This window comes from Indicator indicator, chromosome 10 (genome assembly GCF_027791375.1).
Source record: "Indicator indicator isolate 239-I01 chromosome 10, UM_Iind_1.1, whole genome shotgun sequence".
In the NCBI taxonomy this organism is placed as follows: Eukaryota; Metazoa; Chordata; class Aves; order Piciformes; family Indicatoridae; genus Indicator; species Indicator indicator.
In genome coordinates this window covers 25,112,385-25,132,191 of record NC_072019.1, presented here as the reverse complement: position 1 = coordinate 25,132,191, position 19,807 = coordinate 25,112,385, and the positions used below count along the sequence as shown (strand labels likewise).

General features: G+C 42.6%; 1 protein-coding gene across 1 annotated transcript in view; it reads left to right on the top strand.

Moving 5' to 3' along the window:
- The first annotated feature begins 4,688 nt into the window (after window positions 1-4,688).
- The window catches only part of FAF1 (Fas associated factor 1), a 163,161-nt gene continuing 148,042 nt past the window's right edge, over window positions 4,689-19,807 (top strand). Inside the window, exon 1 of the mRNA XM_054384300.1 lies at window positions 4,689-4,717. Coding sequence (XP_054240275.1) covers window positions 4,697-4,717 — 21 coding nt within the window. The 5' untranslated portion in view covers window positions 4,689-4,696. The remainder of the gene's footprint in view (window positions 4,718-19,807) is intronic.

The following is a 19,807-nucleotide window of genomic DNA, read 5'->3' as shown; positions in this document are numbered from 1 at the left end:
TTTAAGCACAAACAATCGCTACTTCTGTTTCCTACGGACACGAAGCCGGTTTCTCTCTCTTTTTTTTTTTCTTTTTTTTTTTTTTTAACCTCATCAGCTTTTTTTGAAAAGAAAAAAAATTTGAGCGCTTTTTGAGTTGAAACACCCGCCCACATTTTAACGGCAGAGATTTAAGGAGGCGCGGCGGAGTTACAGCGAGGCCGGGCAGGAAGGCCTGCAGCGGCCTGTGCCCGCCCCTCGCCCGGCCCCGGCCCCGGCCCCGGCCCCGGCCCCGGCCCCGGTCCCAGTCCCAGTCCCAGTCCCAGTGCTGTCGCGCTGTCGCGCCGCCGCGCAGGCTCCAGCCCCGGCCCCGGCCACGATCCCGATCCCGGTCCCGGTCCCGGTCGCGGCCCCTCAGCGCGGCGCCTTGTGTAGGTCCCCTCGCCGTGCAGCCTGGCTACGGCGCTGCCCGGCCACAGCCATAACAGCGTGCTTTTAGGAGGAGCGCTGCTGAGGCCTGGAGCGGGGTAGTAAGAATAAAGGAAAAAAAAAAAAAAAAAAAGAGGCAAAGGATTTTTTTAGCACCAGGAGCCACCGCGCCCGGCGGGAGGACCCGGGGAGCTAGGTGGGCGGGAGGGCGGCTACCTGCCGCTGCTCTGCTCGGTGCTTTCCCTCGGGTGGTCTCCACCTGCCCACGGGGGTATTGGACCAGGCTCAGGCTCTGGTCCCCGTCCCTCCGCCCTCCCTCGGCACCCCGCGGGGCAGCGGCTCCGGGACCGGGGTCTATCCCGGCCACCGATGCGGGCTCCTCTCCCTAAGGACAAGGTCAACGGTGAAGGGTCAGTGTCAAGTTGTCTTAACGGTGGAAGGAGACCGTCTGCAGCAGCACTCTTCGCCTCGCTTTCTGCTTTTTTGATGGCTTTGATTGATTTGAAAGTGCCATGTTGAGGGATACATGCTCCCAGGCACCGAGAAGACGTGGGGGCTTCGCTTCTCCTTCCAAGGGTGAAAGAAGTGCCGATGCTACCGAACGGAGATTTGATTGCTGTTCTGCCTGACAGCATTCATATCTTAAAACTGCTTTAACGGCTGGGTTGCTTTAAGCTTCAGGGACCCTCGGAAGGTTGAATTCTGCCCAAGTGAACCCTCCGAGAGGTAAGATGCAGTGTCACGGCTCCCTGATAAGTAACCGACTGCTCGTCTATTTTCTGCGTGGACGCAACGGGAAAGTGAATTTGAATGTAAACACGCGTGAGGCAGCCCGGGGAGGTGCGTTGGTGAGGGACCTGGCAGTGACATCGGCTCCTCCAGCGCTGCCCTGCGGGTGGACCTGGCACTGGCAGCTGGGCAGGGGCCGGGGCTTGACTTAGAGCCAGAGCCAGTCCTACAGGTGCCCGGGCAGCTGCAGGAGGTCGTGTGATTCCTGCTTCTGACTTAGAAAAATACAGGGCTTTTTTCTGTACCGATTCCCCCACCCACACTTGTGAAAATAGAAAGGTGACAAGTAATGAACTGCCTACAGGTAAAGCACTCAAACAATCAACTGACACCACCTCAGCTCCCCCCCACTAAGGAGGGGGGAAATAGCATATTTTCAAGGGCCTCATTATGTTAATTCTTGTGCAGAAGTATTAGTGCATAGATCATTTCCCTCAAAGTTAAATATAGAAATATATGTATATTGCATCAATGTATTTAAATATAGGTGCTTTTCTGCATAAGGAAGGAAATATTAAAAACTTTGAATATTCAGACAGCTTATAAATGATTTATTTTGTGACAAATCTGTACCTAGAATGCACAGGCTTTGTTGGTGTTACCTGTTGCTAACTTACTGCAGAACTAGACCTGCAAGTCTTGCAACAGTGCCCCACGATTTTCTGGGTTGTTGTACAGTTCAGAAGAAAGGTCCCATCTTCCGATAATCATGTCACACATCAAAAATAATTCAAAGAAGTGTAGCTGGCTGCTGCAGGCCTCCTGCAAGCAAAGCTGCCTGTCCAGAAAACACTGTCAAACCTCCTTCACTCTGCAGATCTGTCAGAAATCTTTGCAGAAAGCAGCGTGTTGATCTTCATCATTTCCTCTCAAGAATGACAAAGACACTCCTGCTTAAAAAAGAAAGAGTTGCCCCAATCTGCTCCAAAATCAGAAAAAAAAAAATAAAGCACCATCTGGAGGGAGATATTATAGACAGGCATAGCAAGGAGCACAATAAATTAGTATCTCCTCGACTCTTTAATTAAAGGCTCATTGGAGAATAAAAAACCTAAACCACCTCTGGTGGCTCAGAGCGAGAGGTTGTGAGAAGAATAGAAACTTTCACTGTGACTCGAACGTGAACTTCCTGCAATGTCGGGCACGTGCAGCTTTTCACCTTTTCTTCATGTTCTGGATCAAATCCTTCCTGTTCTGATCTAATGTAGATATCATTAATTAAAATATGACTGTAATAGATGTGAACGCCGTGTAACTAATCTTGACAACACACCTATGGCTTCACTTTGTGCCAGAAACTAATTGGCTTTAATCCAATTGCCAAAACTTGCTTTTCAGCCCTTATTGTAGTTACTCTCTAGTAATGTGTGGGTGGATTTGTTTGTAATTTAGCATAGGCTGTCCCTGGCACTGCACCATACCTCATACCTTGCACAGAGCTGTCTGCAACACCGACCAGGAAAAAAAAAAAGGCAGGTGTGAGGGCAATTACTTTATCATCCCTCTGGTCGCTGGTGGGGAACTCGAATTGTTAAGCTAACGTCAGCGGGCAATAAAAACCTCTCGGCAAACCCTGCCAACATAAGCCAGCACAGGAACACGATAAAATACAAAATTCAACGTCTCTGACACTCAGGCTTTGAATCGTAAGAGGCGTTTCAACTTGGCCTCAACCCGCCTGGAGAGCCGGAACGGCTCCGCCGCCACCCGATCCCTGCCCCAGGCGCCCTGAAGCTCACGCTCCCCAGCAGCGACCGCAGTCTTTGGTCAATTCCCGGGAGTACTTTTCTTGGGAACACGGTCTCTGCTAAAGGTACAATTTAACTTTCCACACGCCCCTACCCGCACGCAGCGTTTCTTCGCTGTCTGTTCCCCACGGCCAGATCCCGCCGCGGTAGCCTCCCTCCGGAGCTCTCGCCGGTGCCAGCCCGGCTGCTGCGGCAAGCAGCTGGGAGCTCGCAGGCTCTGAAAAACTCGCGTAAAACCCTCACGGACGGAGGGAAAAAAAAAAGCCACAACCCCCCAAAAAAGGCCCATGTTTTCTAAAAACAGCAAAATAGCTTGATTCGAAAATATAATCACGTAGCTGCATCAGCTAATATCAAGGGTGCTTGATGTGACCTTAGATAGCCGCGACACCCGTACAGAGCAAAACATCTTGGACTAATTACCGAATTGGTGCCCGACTGCACGTTTAACGGCAGTGCTAGGGTGGTAAGTAAATGGCACCGGGTTGTAGGAGGCCGACTTGAAAAAAAAAATGTTAGATTTGCATTATTTAAAAAAACCAAAAACAAACAACCCAACACATTTATTTGTGTATGTTTCATCTTATAGTGCAGGAGTACTAAGCCTGAGTGAGGGCCGCTGGGCAGAGCGTGGTCTGTTGGCTCAGAAACCTGTGGAAAATACTGTTCCAGGTTTTGAGAGTAGTACAAAGACAGGGAAAAATCGTATTTGTGGAACCCAACCGCCGCCATCAATGCGTCCCCTCCGCTCCTCGGGAAGATTGGGGTCACTCAGCAAGCACGAAAGTTGTCAAGAGCAGATGCAAACCGCACTGGGGAGTGAGTCATCATATTTACAGATGTCACGGCGATCCTGCCCGCTCCTCTGCTGGGAGGAAGAGCCGCCCTCCGGCCGCCGGCTGCAGCAGCCCTTATTTTCCCACTCCCGGCTGGCGGGCCCGATCCAGGCTCGCCGCAGACTGGGCCCCGCCACCCCATTAGGCCGCAGCTGGCGGCAAAGCTCAGCCGGGCTCTTCCGCGCAGTCGCCAGGCCTAGGCAACCGCTGGTGACAAGGGGTGTCAGCCCCGGGGCGCCACTGCTCCCGGCCGAGCCGAGAGCAGGAGATGCCCTGCCCGTTCGGAGCTGCCGCGCCTCCGGCCTTGAGACGAGGCACACACGGGGCTGTATCCGCTACTTCCCGGGGGCTGAGGCGGTCCACCCTCTCAGGAAAGGCCTAGGCGCAGGCCGCGGGCTCCCTCAGCGCGGAGCGGCCTCCTTCCAGTGCCGCGGGCTCGGCACCGGTACGAGGGCCGCGGTGACGGCGGGCTGCCGGGAAGGCACGACACCGCCCCCTCCTCCGGCTTCGCGAGCGCTTGACAGGAGTGTGATCACGTGGCGGCCGCAAAGCGCCTCTTTGCGACCTCAATGACAGGCAAAGTGTGCGACAGGCGCTGTGGAGGCAGGGAGGGAGCGGCGCTGCCTCCTCCTCCTCCCCGGGCCAGCCGCTGAGGCAGCGCTGCCCGCTCCTGGCCCGCTCCCGGCTCTCTGCCCGCCTCTTTCCTCCCTTCTCCCCTCCTCCGCCTGCTACCACCGCGGAGCTGCCAGGTGGGACAGCCCGAGGGCACCGCGGGAGCCCGAGAGGAACCCGGCGCCTCGATGAGCTCCTAGCTCCCACCCTGCCCCGTCCTCGCCGGCAGCAGTTCCAGGTGCGCGGGTCAGAGTAGAGCCGGGGACGCAGCTGGCTGCAATGGCGTCCAACATGGACCGAGAAATGATATTGGCTGATTTCCAGGTAAATTCAAGCCGCCGCACAGCCGTGGCCTCTTGCTGATTTTCTCTTTCTTCTCTTTGCTGTGCTGCTTGTTCTTTGTTGGAAGGTCCAGGGTGGTGGGTGTGAAGCCCACCCTCCAAAGCCTCCGCTCCTTCTTTCCCTTTCTTTTTTCTTTTGGTCAGAAATGGGGAACATGTGCTCTCTTTTCTCAAGGTGCGTGAACAAAATGTCTGCTTTAACTTAGAGTTTCGTTTTTTAATTAAAAAAAAAAAAGGCTCTTTCATCCACTTTGCTTGTTCCAACGTTCTACAACCACCCAGGCCCTGGGACAGCTGTGAGCCAGCTCACTTGGAAGAGGCAAATGCCAGGGAGGATACAAAACTCATCACTCCTCATGATTTGTCACCGTGTTTGTAGTGAATCACTTACTGTTGCTGAACAGAGGTGTTTCCTTTAGAACATCAACACTGGCTTCACGGTTGCCTCAATTTATGACTGTTGTAATGACGGTAAAACTCTTCCCATCCCATTCCAAACAACAACACGTTTGTATAGAAAGGAAGATCATACCTTTAAAAGTTGTTTGTTACCTTCACTCCTCCCTATGAAAGGGTTATAATTTAACTTCAAACTCCTGAAACTTATTGCCAGAATAAAATCTTTCCCTAAATAAAAGTGATGTGTGTCGGCACCTGGTTAATCTGTTCAGTATATTGCTTCTTAATACTGCTTGTTTTATATTGTTTACCTAAGAACAAGTGAACAGACAAGTGGCAGATACCTGCATTTGAAATAGTGGGGAGAGTCAAAAGCAGCTTGGAAGGGTATCAGATTATACTGGAATACATATTTTTAATATTTGCTTTTGTATCTAATTTTTTTTTTTCCTAAATCTTTCTTCATTTGCAGTGGTTATTGATACATGGATGGGCTGCTGGGTATTCTTGGACTGACTTGTAAAAGCACTGTCTGTACATTCAACTTCTTAAAAGACTGTTTCTCAGCTGTCATCAGTGAAACTATTTAATGTAGTGTTAAAAAGTAATCCCTTCGTTTATTCCATGTGTGGGTTTAACAAGAAAGTTTCTTTGGAATTACAGGTAGGGTGCCTGTAGTGTACAGTATGTAATTTCTTTTTTGCAAAACGTATCTGGTATCTCACTGATGTAACACATGGAGTTCCCAGTTGATAACAGGGAGGTGGTTTCCCTTCCTATGCCTGAGTGTCTTACATCTTTATATTAAGTATTTATCAAAATGCTTAACAAATATTTCTATAATGATCCTTTATTTTGTTGTGCTTTGCAATACTTTTGTGTATGTAAGGAGTGATGTCTCAATTTTAAGGCTGGGGTTTCATAAAGGAGTTTTTCCAGTAACCATACACTCTGTTTTTTACAGAGTCCCAGGAAACTGAGACCTCAGTTTGACACTCATAGTAGTGGAGACAGACTCACACATTATTACATGAAGCAGGTTTACATTCAGGAATCCTAGACAATAATTAAATTAGTATCTGGTGAATGCAGGATTCTTATAGTAGAGTTTTCAATGTGTCCAGTTTCCAAGTCTTTAGTGTTAATGCTGTTATGCAGTTCTGCAGTAGTTCCTGTGCTTGGGTTTTGAAACCAATTAGTGAAGGTATAAGAGCAACTGCAGTGTTTGGTACCATGAACATAAGTAAGTATTATTGCAAACTTGCAGATGGGTGGTGGAGTCACAGAAACCAGTTTTAGATCAAGGGTGACATAATGTTTCTGAACCTAGGATCCAGGAAATATTTTAGCATATAACAGTGCTTATTTAAACAGAACTCAAACCTTTTCATCTTGTATTTCAGCAGATAACTTTGGTTTTATGTTTCGTCCCCACTTTTTCTTTTCTCTCTCTATTTTTTTCCTTTTTAATCAAGCTTCTACCTGATTATGAAACACTGAACTGTCAATTGTCACGCTGTTAAAATTTCAGATTAGTAAAGGACAACGTCAATCATTATTAGGCCTTGTATCTTTAGCCTGTTACAAAATGGAAAAGGATTTTGAGTATTTTAAATACTTGATGGAATTTACAACTCGTTCACTAAGAATTTAAAGTGGAAAATAAAACAGTATGTGCAAAGTAACTCCGCATGATTTTCCCTTACATATTTTCTGTATCTTTTAATTAACAAATATGTTTCTTAGCGTTCTGCTGCTATCTTCTATTTTTGCATGGAGTGTCTTACTGAAGAATGTTGTGCACACTGCAAATCTTAAAAGCAATTCTTTATAGTTTTGTTCAGCTAATCTTTGCTGAATTAAACTGGGAGGGAAACTTCCCTCACCATTTCACCTTCACCTTTCCCAAGTTGTGTTTAAGAGGGATAGAGCAGTGGTCTTTGGGCTTCTGAAACCTGAAAGAGTTTTCCCTTCCCATAACATGTGTTTTAGTGAGGTCATAATTATACTGATGCTTGATGTTTTTGTGAAGCTTTTGTGGACTTGTTTTGTATCTTTCAAAGAAAATTGTAGCAGGTTACTTCCACATTCTGAAGTACTCAAGAGGAATACTTAAAATATTTTGTATGTATGCATGGAAAATGTGGATGTATACATACATAGACAAACATTGAATTGCTTTATAAAATATTTTAACTATAGAGTAAAACAGAGTAGGTGATCAACCAAAATATTTTTTCTTGATGTCTTAAAACAATTTAAGCCTGTTCCATGTGGTTTATAATTATTTTCTTTTCCTCTCCTTTTTTAATGAGGTTACTGTATGCAACCCAGAGAGTACAAAGTACTTATTCATGCATGTAGGCTGTAAGTAACCTGTCTAACTTTTCATTTTTAGGCCCTCACTTAGGAAAGATTATCCAGAAGCTTAGCTTTATACATGAGTAGTCTGATTGTTTTCAGTGGAAGTAGCTAAAGCAGTGGAGTTAAGCACACAAAACAAGTTTTAGCTGTTTTGCTAAATGCAATTCAGAATTTCTCCACAAAGTGTCATTGGCATATAGGAAAAACTCCACAGGAAAAAAACCAACAGCTTGTGTTCATAGCGTAAATGCTTAAAAAAAAAACCCTGTGTGTGAATTGGTAAAAGAGTGATGCTGCAACAAACCTCACATACTGGGGGAAATAAGAACATTATAATTTCTACCATTTTTTGTTAACATCTCTGTACTTCTTTTGTGTAGTGTGTTTAACTGCAAAATGTACTTCCATTTGCAGTGGGCTGCCCAGGTGCCTACAAGATGCAAATACATCATGATCTATGCAATTTGGGGTCCAGTTCTCAGAAGAAAGAGAAGAGATTTGTTTATGCTTTTTAAATTGCATACTTAGTTGCACTGAACTTAGTTAAAGTGACTTAAACTGTTCAGGAATGACAATCTGTCTCTGAGCATTTGCAGAAGTGTCATATGTTGATGTTTTTGTAAGCCATCACCTTTACCTTTGCTTTTACAGCTTCACTCAGGGTGGGAACTAAAATTAGCAGGAATATATTTTTGTCATTGTAAGTCATGTGCCCCCTTAGGACCACTCTGTTCATGCTATGTGGCTGTCCTCACAGCAGTTCTAAACACAGTGGGCCTAAGGATTGGAATATTGTGGGAGTTGCCACCTCCCTGGTGTCCATATATTACAAGAATATCTGGTACATGGAGCTTCAGAAGGGAATTTTTCATACAAATCACATTTTTCATTGACCAAATAAGTAGCTCAAAATTTGATCTGCATGAAAGACTTTGGAGGGGAGTGGCAAAACTCAAACCCCTTTTCTTTCATCAAAACAACAGATGTATGTTTTCTTCTCTTTCCTTCTGTCTGTGTTCATTGTAAAACAAAGTTATGTGATTTTTTGGGTAATTTTTTTTCATTTTAACTGGGTAATAGACGCATATAAATACTTATTCTTCAAATTTCACCTTCATGTCAATCTTTTTCATAAAAGCAGAGGTTTGTGGGAGGAGCAAGGGGGACTTGGGAAGGAAGAACCTCATTTCCATCAGTGACAGAAAGGTGAGAAAGCATGCTATGTAATCATGTTTTAAGTTCAAAACTGAACATGACATTGATACATCAGCTTTTTTTTTTTTTTTTTTAAAGGTTTAAACATAATGCAATCTACTCTGTTCTTTCTAATGGCTAAAAATAAAGAAACTGGAGTATGTTTTAAACTTGGAAGTTAACACAGTGCAGTTAACTGGCAAGATATGTTTTTCAAGATTTATTCTTTTGGTGGCTGTCTGCCACCGAAACATCTATCTGTTTCAGCCCTGTGCAGGATTATCTCTTTTATGCACATTGTTTTCACTGTCTGTGTGCAGAATAAACGTGTGCTAATTTTTTGGGCATGCTAAAGGAGCTTGGTTTTCTTCTCTTTGTTGGCGTGGTGGCCCAGGTTTTCTATCACTTGTAAGTTATTGCTAGTATGAAAATTTGATGGGTGAAAAATGTAGGCAGATTCCGGAATCATTTTGAGTCAGTAACCTTAATTCTTGCCCTGGACTGTGACTTAGGCTGTGAGTTTGAAATAGTGTTTCAACTTTTTTTTTTTTTTTTGGGGGGTAAGGGTAAACAATCCTCGAAGGGGTTTTGAACAAATAGCAAAGTTGATATCCTTGACACTGGTTTCTGAAAGACAAGGTGGTGTTTTGTTAAGGCATCAGAGCAGAAAGGACTTCTTGATTTCTTTGCAGACTTTCTCTGAAGTGTTTGGCAATTCATTTGGAACAAGATCCCCCACAAAAGACAAGTGCTGAAGAGACTTCCAATCAAAGTTTAAATCTTTGGAAATGTCCTTCAACTTATGTTTAAAGTCTTTGGAGGCCTACATTTTTACCAGAACCTCTCCCTGTGCACCTAAATTTCTGGATTTATATGTGTTCAGATCTGCCTGAGCTTAAGTTTTCAGTCTTGCTCAAACAAGACTTTTCTTCCGTGTGGCCTCTTTGTGCTCTGTGTGCTCCAGGACCACCCACTGCATCATATTCTACACCAGCTGGATTTGAGAGATCTGCAGATCTCTCTTCAGTAGCTGGAAGGAAATCCAGTTAGATTAGAAATCGGGGTTTGAGACAGGCAGGTTTGTTTCTTCATCCATTCATATTGGAAATCTTTAAGTAGAAGTGGACTCTGCTACATTTTTAGTAGGCAGGTGCCAAGATGCTGAGTGTTGCTTCACCTGACCTTTTGTGTGAAAGTAAGTTACTATATCCTTAGCTAAATTTTGAAATAGCTAACAGGGCTGCTTGTCAGTGTCAAAAAGAGGGCTTTAAGACAGTTTAGATGTTGAAGTTCTTACCTATGAAGCCTCTTAATTTCCATTTTGATTAGAATTCCTTGTAATACTTGTTGCTTTTTATCACATGCAATGATTTTGTACATTACAGTCAGTAACAGCATTGGACCTGACTGTTGGGCTTTTTGGTTTGCAGCAAAATTTGGTTTGTTTGCTGTAAATGGCCTTAGTGTCAAGAAGTGTGGTAAAAGAATACTGCATGTTTAATGTGTTTTAGTTTGGTTATTTTGACTATAGTTGTCTGATACTAAAAGCATTGCTCCTATTAATTTTTCTGTGTGTTTCTGAAGAATCAACAGTTTAGTTTCTTTAGATACTTTCAGACTCGGCTGTAATCCCAAAGCTCATCTTCATCACAAGCTAGTTTGATGTACTAGTCACCTTTCTGGCCTTTAAATTGAAAGTGAAGCATATTCCAGAGTCACAAATAAGAAACTGGAGTAAGGATGATGCCCATTTAGAAACATGGTAACTTAGATATTTCCACTGATAGCTGTTCATGGAAAACCCAGCTAAGGTCTCCTATGTAAGCACAGGTAGTGACCTGTCCAGAGAAGACAGGATACCATGATTTCTGTGCTTTACAGCCATGCTGCAAGAACCTAAATAATTTACCACTGAAGCACCAGTTCATCTTTAGAAAGAGGTTTGTGCTGTTTTCATTCAATTACCTTGAAAAGACTTCACATCATAGTAATCATGTCTCCATTTCCATCAGCCCATTCATATAGGTATTTGGGTTAGTAGGTCACTGAAACAGATTGAGAAGTGGTAGCTATAGGATCCTTTTTCAAATGCCATGACAACTAATGCTAATTATAATACTGAACTTATTAGTTATCTGTACTCCCAGAGGTTAGGAATGAGCTTTCATTGAAAGGTGATGTGAAAGGTATTTGGCACATTGAAAATAAAACGTGGCTGATACTTCTTGGTAAGCAAGGGTCGCGTGCGGTAAACACTTACCCAAGTTCCTGGTTTTGTGTGGAAGGAAGTGGGGCAGAGGAGAAGATGAGGATTGAAGCAAATTGCTGCAGGTCTTAAAGGGCTCAGAGAATCTTCCATCTTGAGAATGTTGTGTGTTGTTGGGAAATCTGATACGGTAGGATTTCCTCCTCTATTTGGGCAGTTCTTATGGTTGAGTTACCATTGCTAGCCTAGTTTTCATGCATTTTCCTACTAGAAGCAAGAGTTAATAGCTTATTGCAGTCCTTGACAGGACTTCCTATATTTCTGGTCAGTGGCTAAGTTTGTTCATTCGTGAGGCAGCCATTAGGTGAAGCCTTTCTTTTAACTACTGTAAGAACTAGAATAAAAAGCCTGGGGAGGTACCTAACATTTTACCCGTCCCTCACCATTTGGATGAAAGGAAATGACTTGCTTACTGGCTTGAATTGGTACCTATTAATTAAGCCCATTTTTTTAGAGTTGACTGCATAATGTGCAATTGTAAAAACAAACTGCTCAAGGAGGAAACCAGAGCCTTAATGTATGCATTACATGTTGTTTGGTCTATCAAACTAGTCATCTACTGGTCCTCTATGTCTAACTGGTTGAGCAGGTCTTTGTTCTGCAGCAGTAGATACGCTTTCAAAAGATAATTCATTAAAGCTGAAGTTCTTAAGAGGTGTTTTGAAACTAGAACAGAGTACGTTAGCCCTTGAATTACTTTATATAGGCTTTGTTTCCTGTGATAGGTAAAATACAATTTGTAAAGACCAGAACTCTGAAACTGAGTCACCTCTATTATTTTTTTTCTTAAAGGTCAGGTTGTTTGTGTGGGCAAATATCAAAGGTGCCATATCAGCTCAGATCAAAGACTCAACTGACCTAATGTCTCGTCTGCGGCAGTGACTGGTCCTTAGGAAAGAGCTGAAAGAAACAGAATTTGAATGGATTTGCCTTCTCCTGGTTTCTGGAAGTCAGCACTTTAAAAGTTTGGTGATGGAATTTGTTATAAGACTTTGGAAATAAAAATGTGTTAGCTTGAGTTAGCCTTGTGTTCTTCAACTGACTGAGTTCTTCAGAGACATCTGTGTGATGTGTGAATTTCCCCTGTAGCAGCTGTGTTTGTTTTTCCTTAGTGGCATCTTTGGGTGTATTAGAAGGGGTGTGGTCAGCAGGTCGAGAGGAGTTCTCCTCCCCTTCTGCTCTGCCCTGGTAAGGCTGTATCTGGAATATTGTGTCCAGTTCTGGGCCCCTCAGTTCAAGAAGCACAGGGAACTGCTTGAAAGAGTCCAGGGCAGTCACAAAGATGATTAAGGGAGTGGAATATCTCTTTTATGAGGAAAGGCTTAGGGAGCTGGGTCTCTTCAGCTTGGAGGAGACTCATTCTCCAAACATTAATGAGGTAACATTACCTCATTCATGGTTATAAACATGTGAAGGGTGAGTGTTGGGAGGATGGAGTCAGGCTCTTCTTGGTGATGCCCAATGACAGGACAAGGGGCAGTGGGGTTAAGTTGGAGCATAGGAGGTTCCATGTAAATGTAAGGAAAAACTTTTTCACCGTGAAGGTGACAGAGCACTGGAACAGGCTGCTCAGAGAGGTTGTGGTGTCTCCTTCCCTGGAGACATTCAAAACCTGCCTGGATGTGTTCCTGTGTGACCTGCTGTAGGTGATGCTGCTTTGACAAGGCAGTTGGACTGGGTTAGGAACAAGGAACTACGAGAGGTCCCTTCCAACCCCTGACATTCCGTGATTCATGTGCATGCTAATTCTAGTCTATATACTTTGTGGGAATTTCTGCTGTTTGTTATGGTATAGAAGCCAAATTTGTCTGAACTGTAGACATCTTAACCCCTTCTGGTTTACACTTCAGTAAAATTCACCATACCGAATCAATCATCACTGTGGGAATGTGAGATTGATTTAACTTTTACTTAAAGGGGATTTAAAGGGCAGTCTGCCATGAAACGTTAGTATTTAAAATCCTTTTAACATTTTGGGGACTATCATCTGGTCCTGGTGGTTTGTTCTGTGACACTTTCTCTGTAAAGAGCAACTTTCTTGTGGGATGGTCCCTAGGTTCTTTTGTAGTGAGTATGACACATAGAATTAATTCAGCTTTTTTGGTATGCCCTTACTTTTTTTTGAATACCTCTTTAGTCTCTTCTTCCTTTGGTCTTACAAGCTTACTGGCAGGCTGACAAGCATTCCTTGTCTTAATGCCTTTAAAAGCTTATATGATTTTTTTTATGTCTTTAGAGAAATGATTTTTTTTCTGCAGTCCTTGTTGGCCTGCTTTATGGCATGGCCTGTGTTTGGCTGGGATTTGAGATTTGTTGTTCTGATTCACTATTTTGGATACCATTTCCAGGTTTTGAAGAATATTTCTGTTCCTTGTAGTCCTGTTCTTTACCAAAAAAACCCTAAGTGTTTGTGGAATGTTGAGTAAATATTTTTTGTGTGGATTAGTATTCTTCCTCTTTGTGCTTATCTAGAAAGTGGCTTTTATTTGTTCTTTAGTTGTTTTTAAGATTTTGAGTCAATGAAGAGGAGATGACTGCACATATCCAGTAAGCAAGTGTTTGATGCCTGTGATTCTTTTTCCACCAGTTTTTCTTCTCATGTGATAATGTATAAGGTACTGTAAGAGCAAAATATCTGTGATTTGGGAAATATTGGAGGTTTTGCATTTGGAGATACTTTTATTAAAGTATTAAACAAAAAAAAAATTGGATTATCCTAATTAAAACTTGTTGTAGTTGTTGGGTAAAGGCTGTCTTCAGTCCTCAGGAAAGACAAATGGGTTTAGTAGTGCAGAGTACTAATTAATGGGTACTGACTTGTGTTTTGGTTTGGTTTTTAATTCAGTTTGACCACTGCCCTTTGTATGTAGTACATGTGGCTTAAATGCTAGAGTGTTAGCATGGGGTTTGGGAAGCTAGAGTTCATGTCTTGGCTCAGCTCATGGGCTTCCTAGGGATGTGCCTTCATGATATTCTGGAAGCAGAACTTGCTCAAGATTCTTGAGAGTGTGCAAAGTCTGCTGGAAACCATTTGAAAGTGGTTAGTGTGGTGTCAAGTAAGCTAGTTCTGCTAGGAAGTGGTTAGAGCTTCATGCTACCAGTTTAGACTTTGTACTCTGCTTGCTTAGTTCAGAAGGCTTGCAGTCATCTCAGAGCATGGGCAAAGTTCACTCTTGTCTGCTTGGTAGCTCATAGGTAGAATTGTCTTCTGTGACCTTCAGAAATATAGCCATATATATATATATATATATATATATATGTACTGTTTTTTACCCTCTATTCCTCTGGTATAAAGTGACTAATGCTTCCTTCATCTTTTTGCTGAAGGTGGTGCTTGAATAGTAGAAGGTGGAAGCTTGTGTACAGTTGGGGGTGGGAGTTGACATGCATTGGGCAGAACTTTAGCCTGGCATATTTCCCTAAACACTTTCTTAATTTCTGATACTGGTAAGTGGATTAGCTGTTTCCTAAGCAAACGGCAGGTGACTCTGCCTAATTTTTACCAGAGGGTCTCCTGAATTATGTAAAAAATCAAGAAGCATTCTTACCTTTTCATTTAGATGCTTGCAGTAGGTGACTTCTTGGTTGGTGTCCCAGTCGATGTGCCTGGATGGTTGGGTTTTTTTAAGTGTTAGTCTGAAACAGAAAGGAGTAAAAGTTAATTTAATAACCACGGATGACTCATAATAAGAACAGTCAGTAGAGTTGTTGCTAAGTTAGAATGATAGGAGATGCCACAGAGGCACATACATGGATGTAGCTGGACTTGCAGGCTGTGGAGGTGGTCCTGAGACAGGTGGGACTCGAGAGAAAAGAGCTGAGGTACCAAAAACTCTTAGTTGTGTCTGAATGTACTGAATCTGATAGTCCAGATGGGGGAGTTATGCATGGATCCTAAATCTGATATTATAGTACTAAAGCCTTTACATGCTTGGCTGAGCATATTGGCTTAACTTTACCTGCTTTTAGGGAAGAAGTGCTATGCTCTGTTTCAGTTGCTTTGGAGTAATTGCCATCGCCACAGTGTGTGTGTGAATTGCCAATAAAATCTTCTCTTACTAATATGTTATAGGTGAATTAGTGTCCTAAAGTTTTCTGGGTTTCAGTAGTCTTCTAGCAGATAGAATTTGGAGCTGTCCTTGGATGCTTTATAGACTGTAAACTTTGATAACCGAGCCATTCTCCTCATAAGGGATGGGGAAAGAAAGCAAGGCACTATGTTTCACTTTAGAAATGATAAACTAGGGGTTGGGTTCTTTAATAATCCTACATCCAGAAACCTGATTTTTATTAGGAATTCTTAGGAAGAGAATTACAGATTTGTCTAGTAGAAGTAGTAGCCACATAGTTGCTGCAGTATGCCAGGAGACTGAGGGAGGCCATTCTTTCTCTCTATATAGTACCTGTGAGACCATTACTATCAGGAATACTGTGTCCAGTATCAGTCCCTCCATTGACAAAGTGGAGCAAGTCCCATGGAGGACTGCCTTGCAGAGGAAGAGGCTGGAGTGTGTTGTGTGAAAGGTGAGGTTAAGGGAGCTGGGTTTGTGTAGCTTGCAAGGGAAGGTTGAGGGCAGGTCTAGTTGCTGTCTCAGCTATACTGTGGGTGATAGCAAACAACATAGAATCAAATTTCTCTTGGAATTGCACAGTCCAAGGATGAGAGGCAATGGATATGGGTTGCAGAAAGGGAAATTATAATTAAATATAAGGAAGCAAAATTCCCCAGGGAAGGTGCTGAAGCACTGGAACAAGTTGCTGAGGGAGACTCTAGACTCTCTTTGGAGATATGCAAAACCTGAGAGGAAGCTGGAGTATATCTGTGAACTGATCTGTCTGGTTGTAACTGAAGAGCTGAAAAAAAGGGTAAACTAAACTTTGGTTATATTGCAGGGGAAGTATGCAAGGAGATGAGTAATACCCTTTCCTATACCTCATTCTTAATAGTATATGTATTTATTTTGTGTATATTATGTTTTGAAGCTGCTGACTTGCAGAATTCAGCCATCCTTCTGAACAGGCTAGGAGCCTGTACCCCAAAAGAATATTCCATGCTCCTACTCTCTCTTACCTTTTGAAGAGTAAGTTACTGAAAGGGTAGTGAATTGACTTTAACAATATTTATGCTTTGACAGTGTTTTTGATTTCTTTTCAAAATGTACCTTTATGGATCAGAGTTAGCCCTAGCTGTATTGCTGTATTTAGTGATAAACATCTATTGAGTACTTTTCAAAAGTGAGCATTTCCCTAGGGTGCTGTCTGCGCAGTTGCAGTGGATGGAGATGCATTAATGCTGTCTTCCTGGGGTTTTCAGGAGATCCCAGAAAGGTGAAAGCTTTTCTAACTAGGTGATCTCACCTGTTGAATTTCTTGGTGCCTTTGTGTAATTGTTTCTTTGGGCATTTTTTGTATAAATATTAAAAAGATGAACTGAGCTGCAGTTGCAAAATAAATGCTGATGAGGGAAAGCCCTTTTCCATTTTTGATCCAGCACAGGAGAGTCTGTATCAGCTGTTTCAGTGTCTGAGGACTAAGCATCAGCCTGAATCACAGTAGCTTAGTCTTATTTTGAGACAGATGGGTGAGATATTGGCGTGAAGAAAAAAGTCTGTAGCTGACAACTGGTATGACTTTACCCTGAAGATCAGTTGTCTAAATTTGTTGCTGTTCTGGGTACTTGGAGCTGTGGCTGGCTCCAGTTTTGCTCTTTTGATTATGTGGACTGAATATGGTACCTGTATTTGTGTCTGCTCTGATTACTGCAGGAGGCTGCAGCTGAGGATGCTAACTTCAGTGTGCCTGTGGAGATTATTTAGGCACAAAGTGGGATTTCTTTTTTTTTTTTTTTCCCTCCATCTGACTTTTACAGGAGAGAGTATAATTCACAGCCATCTGTTTGCCTGATTTTAATGGGCCTGAACCTGTTGTGCAAAATGTTCTAGACTGAAACCTAGTTTGGGTTAGCTTAGATAGTCCTCATTTGGAGAAAACATAGCTGCTGTTGGTAGTCAGAGGAAATATGCATTTTTAACAAAGAAGTCAAGAGGGGCAAACTTCTAAGTCCTCCATATCCAGCTACGGGCTGTTAGTCTGAATGTGGTCTTCTGGATACTTGTGACTGCTGCATTTTGCCTTGGAGAGAAAGGGAATGGTGCCACAGGTGAGATAAATTCTGCCTTGCTGCCAAATACCATTTGCTCCCAGCTTCTGTGCAGCAACTGCCACCCACTATCTGTCGGGGCAACAGTAGCCTGACTCTGTGTTTGAGTCAGCAGCAGCTGTCTGTTGCTTTCCTGGCTTTTGCAGAAGTAACAGCCTAACTCTGTGTTAGGAGCTGCAGTTGTCTCTTCCAGCTTCGCTGTGAAACAACTGCCTGGATCTCTGCAGCAGGTGCTGGAGGAGCATTTTCAACAGCAGCTGCTGCCAGATGGGGAAAGTCAGCTGCTTTCCTGTGATGTGGAGGTAGGCTAAAGTCTGTGCTCTTGAAGTGGAGGGGGGGCAGGTCACAGAAGGTCTCAAAACCCAGATCCAGCTGTTAGGGCTGCTGGGGTCAGACCACCCTGCAAGGGATTTAGAAGGCCAAGTCTGTCATCCTGCACTATAGCTTTCTGGAAGCACATCCTAAGTCTGTCTTAAATGCTGTGAAGTGTGTCTGTCCCCCAGATTTTCTCCTACTGAATTGCTTCTTTGGTGACTACTTTGTTGGTTTTATGTAACAGTGCTTATGGTTACAGTGCCAGTTAAATAGGACCCCTAATGGTTAGCTGTGAATCTCTGCAAGAGTAAGATTTCCATCACCAAGGTGATAGTTAATCTGTGAAGCTACCTGAAAAACTTTCACAGTAGCACTCTGAAATTTTATTATGTGCAAATCTAAATCTGCCTGGTGGAAACACCTACCTGGTGTGAAAAAGCAGGGTGCTGAGAAAGTTGTTTTGACATTCAATAAGTTTATTTTCAGAATCTTATTTTATGCTTTTAGTGCAATGCAATAGTTTTTCCATCTTAACATTCATTTTCCTCTTGTGTGGTCTGAAAAGAAAACAGAAGACTGTACAGTCACTGGAGCTGCTGTGAAGGGGAAAAATGCAGAGAGGAGGAGAAGGAAGAACTAAAACCAGGGGGTGGATTAGTTAATCTCCAGAGATGCCTTCCGATCCCTACCATTCTGTGACCTTGTTCTATCTTTTCTTCCCCTTTGTCCTTCGAAAAATTTTATTTTGTCTCTTTCTGATGTGTAAAGGTTTGGAAATCGGTGAGCCTTGAAGGTTTTACCTTTACTGTGGTGGTTTGTTTCTTTCAGTGTGATGACTTAGAGAATGCCCTGGTTGTTGACTGAATTAAGAGTTAGTAGTATTCTGATAGGAATTTTAATCTAAAGTATTTAATGCTTTTAATTCTCCCATGAAAATAAAACTGAGTAATACTTGTGAATACAAAAAAACCCCACAGAAATGACATTTCTTCTCGACTAGAATCACTTCCCTTGCTTAGTAACAGAGGTGTGTTGTTGTGTCTTTGGAGATCATCTAATTTGATATATTTGAATTTTTTTTTTCCTCTCTGCAAAAATGTAACTTTTTTCTTTCTCAGTTTTTTTTGTTTGTTTGTTTGTTTGTTTGCTTGCTTCTTGCTTGGTTAGAATGAAAGAGATAAAAACAAGCAAAAAGTCTTTGTCTTGTAAGTAAACCCTGCCCACCTAAGTAAGGCAAATAGCCTTATGGTGCCTCTGAACTCACACCAATTAAATTATTCCAGATTTAGTGAAAGTACAGCCAGTTAACATGGAAAGAAGTCCATCAAAAGAAGCTTCTATAAATATTCCAGCCATAGGAAAAGCTTAAGTCAGCCCTTGCAATTAGGGAAGAGAGACTAAGGAAGTCTGGTTCCTCATGGGTTTATGTTGCTGCTCACAGAACCTGCTGGTTTTCTCTGTGTGTTTCTCTACAGAAAACAAAGGCAGAAGCAGGTCAGGTTGTTTGGGGGCTAGTCTGCTGCTACAGAGTCCTTGATATCGTGTCATGCTTGCCAGTGAGGGTCTACCTGTCTTGTGTGCTTAATTTCTTAAGGAAAATAAAGGACATGCAAACCAGATGATTTTCTTGAATTTATCTTGCATAACATGATGCAGTTAAAAGTAAGCAGACTTTAATTTTTAGTGGGTTTATGTTTTAGTGTTACTGTTAGATTGTGACTTGCAGCAGGGATTTATATGTGGTAGTGTCTGAATATTGAAATATTATTCTGAACAATCTTACTTAGTTTGCTGGAACTATGACATTAACAGGATGTTGAGGGAGATCGTGAAATGTCTGTTTTGTGGTTAGGTTGATAAGTACCACTCATTGATTCATTGTTGTCATTCAGGAATGTTTATTTTCTAGCAAAACCAGTCCATCTGAAAAGTGAAATTTTAGTTTTAGAACTCCCTCTAAATCAAATGTTAAAAGAGACTGTAAAAATAGTCTGAGAATATTTAACAAAACTGCTTTTCTTGGGTATTAAGAATTCTGGTGAGTTTAATTTTTTTTTTTTTTTTTTCCTTAGTCAGTGTTTACACCTATCCATTCTCATTACCCAGTGACTCAGCATTGCTAAGTGAGCAAAAGCAGGGTTCTATTTTAGATTGTAAATCATCAACAAGATGATTTAGGAAGGATGCAGACATACAAGTGAATTAGTTGCTTAATTACTCTGCCTCTGCTGTGATGAGGTAACTCCTTTCAGTCTGCTCTGGCAGAAAGGTGAGCTAATTTTGTTTAGTTTATCTCAAAAGTATGCCAAAGTAAGCTGAACTGGTTTGTGGTTAGTATGGGCTGAGAGTGTCCATATGGAAAGCTGCAAGGAATG